This window comes from Ipomoea triloba, chromosome 4, assembly GCF_003576645.1.
Source record: "Ipomoea triloba cultivar NCNSP0323 chromosome 4, ASM357664v1".
In the NCBI taxonomy this organism is placed as follows: Eukaryota; Viridiplantae; Streptophyta; class Magnoliopsida; order Solanales; family Convolvulaceae; genus Ipomoea; species Ipomoea triloba.
This window is the reverse complement of record NC_044919.1, coordinates 18,041,180-18,047,745: the sequence shown is the minus strand read 5'-3', so window position 1 is coordinate 18,047,745 and position 6,566 is coordinate 18,041,180. Positions and strand designations below refer to the sequence as shown.

Below are 6,566 nucleotides of genomic sequence, written 5' to 3'. Positions count from 1 at the left end.
TAGGGTGGATGACCCCAACTATTGTATATATCACCGTCTCCTCGGCTACCCGATTGAAAAGTGATTCGTTTTCAAAGATAAAGTAATGGCGCCTGCTCGAAATGGGAAGATAGAGCTTGTGGATGCTAGCGCAAGCACGAACCAAATTTCATGTGGGAGGTTTGCTCCATTACTTTTGGAAGATGGGGATAATAATGGGGGCAAGCAGCATAAATGCCCACTTCCATTTACAGTAAAACACGTTACTGCACAGTACTTAAAATCGTCACAGATCGATCCTACTCACGAGAAAGGTTGGGTAGTTGTTACCCATAAAAATCAAAGGAAAGTTGATGGTAGTATTAAACTATTGAAAAGGATGGCGAAGCAATGGGTTGAGAAAAAGTCGGCAAGGGATCCCGTCCATGACTTGAAGGTGAAAGGACATCCCAACAAGCCACAAACCTCAGTTAACCTAGCTCAATACATGTCGAACGGGTTTCATCTGCATGGGTAGAATATCCCTGGAACTTGTTCGAATACCAATGAAGAAGATGTTGAAGTGGGAGAATGTTTGGACCCCGTGATTGAAAGAAACAATTAAGCCATGTATTACACCAGAGAGATAAACATCAAAGATGAAGATCTATTGCTCGGAGGAACACCTCACAATCGCTCGATGTTCGTGGAAAGTTATGCATGTGAGCAGAAAATTAAGAGATGGTCGATCCTTGATCAATCAAGTCTAATAACACCTATGGTGCCGATCCTTGATCTTTGATTGAAGGTTATGCATCAGAGCCGCTTAATGATTCAAGGGTTTAATCAAGGTGGGCAAAGGGCCATAGGTGTTATTAGACTTAATCTCAAGGTCGGATCGTTGAACTCAAGTACCTTGTGCCATGTGATAGATGCAAGGACGTCTTACAATTTGTTGTTAGACCAAACTTTGATACATGAGAACGGAGTGGTCTCTTCATCATGACACCAATGCCTCATGTTTGAGAAAAATGGCATAATAGAAAAAGTTATTGCTGATGAAAGTCCATTCACTGAAGCAGAATCATACTTTGCAGATGCAAAGTTTTACTTGAAGAAACAAGACGTGGAAGATGATGTTGACGAAGGCAATGATAATACGCCTCCTAATCCGAAGCAGAAGGAAAAACAAGCCGTAGAATGAGTTAATTGCAACAAGGAACTTGTCTTTCCACTTGCAAGAATTGAACCACTCAAAGCTCCTTCAGTCAAACCGCTTGGAGAAGAAAATCGGGATAACAAAGATCAAATGTTGCCCGTCAAGCGCACTGATGATTTTGACCCTAATGCATATAAACTTCTTGCAAAAGTTGGTTACAATCCAAAGGAGCCGCAGAAGTTGGGGAAGCTTATCCCAGAAGCCGGTGGTAAAGGCAATTCAAACCAGCAAGAACCGCATTCACGTAAAGGACTAGGCTATGTCTCCCCTAGACTAGTGCAAATCTTCATAAACAGAGCCACAAGTAATTACATCACCTTTACTGACGAGGAGGAAGGTGACAAGAGACAATCAGTCTTTGATAGGATCGGAAAAGTACAACCACGACAGTCAGTTTTTCATAGGTTTGGGTCAAATCCCAAACCTGCTAAAAAGAAGTCGATACATGACAAACTCGGAGTTGCTCGAGTTTTAAAAGAACACATCAACACTTCTATTGAAATAAAGTCTTCGAAAAGGCTTAGAAGCGCAGTTCCCTCTCGTATGAGACGGGAGATTGATATCCATGTTTCATGCGACGAAGTCTTGAAGGTCAAGCGAAAGACCATTATGTACACTCGCGTACAAGGAGGAAATGAAGAAAACTTTGATTCAAGTTATGGGACGGAACCAACCCAAGATGAGGTGGCGTTTTCAGCCCACGCTACTACACGTGACGATATCCCGGTCGTGGGAGGCGCATACAAGTTGATTGATGAAAATGGTGCGCGAGTTGGCCATATTAATGAGAAATTATTAAAGATCTATCATCCCGAAGCTAATGGGACTATTTGACTTATCCACCAAAAATGTTGCACGTGGTTAAACTGCTAAAACATCTCGCTTGTCTATGGGTGGGCCCAAGTCATAGACGCTCCTGACCCTCATGAGCTTAAACTGTGTACGACATTAACTAAGTTATTTGAACTACGTTTGACTTGATCTCCTTTACGGGAGTACGTAGGCAGCTTAGAAATTTTATTATCTAAGTCACATTGCATATCGTGGTGCTATTGTAATTCAAGTCAAAGATACGTTAATTATTCCCATGGAAACGAGAGAATTATTGCAATACTTGGAGTCGAAGAAAACTATCAAGGCACATTTCCGCAGCAATTGACCAGCGCTTAGCATTTTAATCACATCTTGGTTTACGATGGTCTGATTAAAGTGATTCAAGTGATATACAAGGCTAAAGCTTTCTTGAAGACTTCAAAGTTTGAGTTTGAGTTTTAGTGGGTCAAACATTGAGTGGGCATGGTGTGTTTTCATGTTCAGTGGAAATGAAAGAAAATTTTATTGTGTTAAATCACAAGACTAATTTGCTTTGATAGAGCTTATGCGGCATCAAGTGTTGGTTGTTGATCGTGAATTTATGGTTACTCTTGTTGCATGACATCACCATGATCTTTTACCAATCGATCATTGATCTTGAATGTACATCATTTTGAGCCGTGTCAAAGTTGAAAAAGTTGATGCAATAGGTAATAAGGATAATAATTAATGTTACTATTACTATTATTAGTATCATATTATTATTATTATTATTGAAAGTTTGAAAAAAAAAAACAAACAAACAAACCAAAAAAAAAAAAAAGAAACAAAAAACGAAAAGGAAAAGTGGGAAAAAACTAGATCTTGAGACATTGTGTATAAAATAAATTATACTACGTAATATAATGGGCTATGAATTTTGATGCCTGATTAGTGATTAGAATATTAATATATGCTAGTTTAGAAAAAACTAATGTTAATGTATGTACTGCGAGGCATAAATAAGAGTTACAGGTACTGCCAACTTTATGGGGAATAGCAGACTTTTTTCCCTTGCTACTGCCAACTTTATGGGGAATGAAAGACACCATCAATTCCCTTGGACCCCACCTGTAACTCTTTTTTTGAAAAAAAAAAAGAGTTATAGGTAGGGTCCAAGGGAATTGATGGTGTCTTTCATTCCCCATAAAGTTGGCAGTAGCAAGGGAAAAAAGGTCTGCTATTCCACTCCCAGGACATGGTCGATCTCCACCATAAAGCAAACTAGATTTCCCATTCTGTAGTGTCTGCTATCCCCATTCTGTAGTGTCTTCTTCGATCCGTTGTTGGGAGAAAAAATCGCAGCAGCGTTGGCTTCCAACATTGACAGTAGAGAACAGAGTTCGACCGTGCAACCCAGCGGTGTTGTTGGCAACAAAGTAGACTCCGACGAAGGGCTGAGCAGCGTCAACAGTGGAGTGGTAATATTTCAGCAGCAGCGGTCTCCGGCGAGGGGCTTAGCAGCGTCGACGGTTGAGCAATGAACTTCAGTCCAATATTCATTCTTTCTTCTTCAATCTACAAGGTAGAGACAGTGGTGCGAGGGATTGCAATCGGTAGCGAGTTTGCGGCCTACAAAGCACCAGGCGACGGTAGTGGCGTAGTGCTGCATATGCAACCCCTCTTGAAGCAATGTTAAGTCTCATTCCCAATTAATGTTGCTGCAGTCTGTGCCATCACGGGTCTGTGGGGAGTCACCATTTTAGCTAAAATTGTCTTCATAAAGCCGAAGGTTTTTTTATTCTCCATATAGACCCGAAAGCAACAATTCTCCGACGAGGGCTGAGCAGTCCGCAGCGACAGGGAAAAATCCTCAATGACTTTAACGTTAAGAAGAATAGAAGTAAGGCGACAGGCTCACGGTGTAAATGGCGAATAGTTCCAGGCAGCGACCCAGCGAACACAGTGGCGTCAACGATTGAGTAGTCCAATGAGAAACTCCGTCAACAACAGAAATCTGGATACTCCAAGTAGAAACCCACTCTCCGGCGGCATCAATGATACCGCGCTCCGGTGGTTGTTCTACTCGACAGAGTTCCTGTTACTCTTCTTTAAAGCAATTTGACAGTGAGGAAGGAAAACTTCGGCGGTCCTGGATGAAGAACTCCATCAGCAACGGGATTTGTGCACTCCAAGTAGAAACCCATACTCCGGCAGTATCAACGATACCGCTTTCTAATGGTTGTCCTACTTGACTGGCAGGTTTCCCGTTGCTCTTTCTTCTTGGGTTTGTGAACTCTATGGTTTCTTGATTTCTTGTTGTTTCTTGAATGCTCTTCCTACTCCTGTAAATGAAAATGCATATAGGGAAGATGAAAGTAAATGTAAGAGTAGAAATTCACCTTAGTTGAGGGTAAGCCGATTGTTGTGAAGTGCTCCTCTTTGGTTCTTTGTTTCGTTGATTGGTGTGAATTTAGCTATGTTGAGACTGGTGAAGAGTTGTAGTTGGAGTTGGATTGAAACTCTACAACCTAATTTGGTGGAGATAAAGCTTCTGCAGCCAATTGTGCCGCTAGAATCACGCATGGTCGGCATTGGACGCTTAGGCCTTCCCCAATAGTTGTAAGCTTTTTCTTATTTTTTTGTGGGCCCCAACATCCACCTCATCATCCACTATCTCACTCAATCACAAAAACTATTCCCCACATTATTTTGAAGCTTTTTCTAAGTTCTTTATGGGTCCACCATTTTATTATCCTATATTTTAATTATTGAAATTATAAATTCATTTTTAAATTCATTTCTAATAAAAATTAAACATTTTTAATTATTTAAGCATGAAGTTTTGACATACATACTGCCAACATTAGTTTATTTTAATAAAAATAAATTACAAAGCAATTAAAAATAAATTAAAGTACATAAAATAAACTAAAAAGTGATTAAGTTAATTCCCGTTGTTGCTCCATATATGCTCAACCAAGTCCGCACGAAGTTGATGATGCAATTGCGAGTCATGTAACTCGGAATTTCTTTGTAAATATTGTTGAAACTCTTCAGTTGAGCCTTGTGATGCTTGTGCCGTTGCTACATCTTCTTCGTTCACCCAATTACTTACGTTGTCACCTTCATCATCAACAATCATGTTGTGTAAAATAATGCAAGTATACATTATTTCTCTCAAGTTTTCCCGGTACCAAAATCGTCCAGGACCTCTAACCATTGCCCATCGAGCTTGTAACACCCCAAAAGCCCTCTCTACATCTTTTCTTGCAGCCTCTTGTTTTTGTTTAAACAATATTCTTTTAGGATCTGCTGGACATGGAAAACTCTTCACGAACATCGACCATTGTGGGTAGATACCGTCTGTGAGATAATAACCTCTTTTGTAGTCAGTACCGTTCACAGTAAAATTAACCTCCGGTGCATATCCCTGCAAGACATCATTGAATAAAGGTGATTGATTTAATACATTGATATCATTCATAACACCTGCGACGCCGAAGAATGCATGCCATATCCACAAGTTTGTTGATGCGACTGCTTCTAGCATAATGGTTGGAACTCCATGATCACCTCTTGTAAATTGACCTTTCCATGCCACCGGGCAATTTTGCCACTCCCAATGCATGCAATCAAGACTCCCGAGCATTCTCGGGAAGCCGTGTTTTTGCTCATGCATGTGAAGCAATCGGGCAGTGTCTTTGGCATTTGTTCTTCTCAAGTATTGAGCTCCAAAAACATCAATGACACATCGGCAGAAGTTAGATAAGCATTCTACGGCGGTTGTTTCACCCATGCTTAGATACTCATCCATTGTGTCAGGTGGTGTGCCATATGCCAATTGTCGAATGGCCGCAGTGATCTTTTGTAGTGGTGATAAACCCATCACTTTAGCAGCACTTTGTCTTTGTTGGGGTCTTTGTTGAAAATATTCATAACGACTTTGCAATGCATTGACAATGCGTAAAAATAATTCTTTCCTCATTCGAAAACGTCGACGAAAGATGTCTTCATGGAACACCGGCTCATCAGAGAAGTAATCCGTGACTAAACGATTGTGGCCTGACTCATGGTTCCTATCAATATATCTCCGTCTCTTTCTCGGTTGGGAAGAATTTTGACGTATTTCGACTATCTTTTGAGTCACCCACATCATGCTTGCCATCATTTGTTCTTCAATTTCCTCATCACTAGTATCATCATCATCCATGGGATCCCAATTAGGAGGGAATGATGACATTTTGTAGTAAGAAAATTATAAATATATGTAGAAGTGTAGTAAAATGTACACTAACATACACACATACATATAGGCACAAAAAAAGTTCCGTTGCCGTAGCTATCCGTTGGACACTGGAAATGTCGGCTACTGACCAAAAGCAATTTGATGCCATTTTGATGTCATTTTGATTCCATTTTGAACAAAAGCACTGCAAAAGCATTTTGATGCCATTTTGATTCCATTTTGAACAAAAGCACTGCAAAAGCATTCACTTTAAATTGAAATTTGATGCCATTCACTGGAAAAGCTACATTTGATGCCATTCACTGGAATTTGATGCCAATTTGATGTCATTCACTGGAAAAGCTACAT

The 6,566-nt window shown here is 40.3% G+C and overlaps 1 protein-coding gene across 1 annotated transcript; it reads right to left on the bottom strand.

Annotated features, from left to right (window-relative positions):
- Window positions 1-4,916: 4,916 nt before the first annotated feature.
- Window positions 4,917-6,212, bottom strand: LOC116015912. The gene has a single exon (XM_031256077.1). The coding sequence runs from the start codon at window positions 6,210-6,212 to the stop codon at window positions 4,917-4,919; it is 1,296 nt and encodes a 431-aa protein (XP_031111937.1).
- Between the last annotated feature and the right edge of the window lie 354 nt (window positions 6,213-6,566).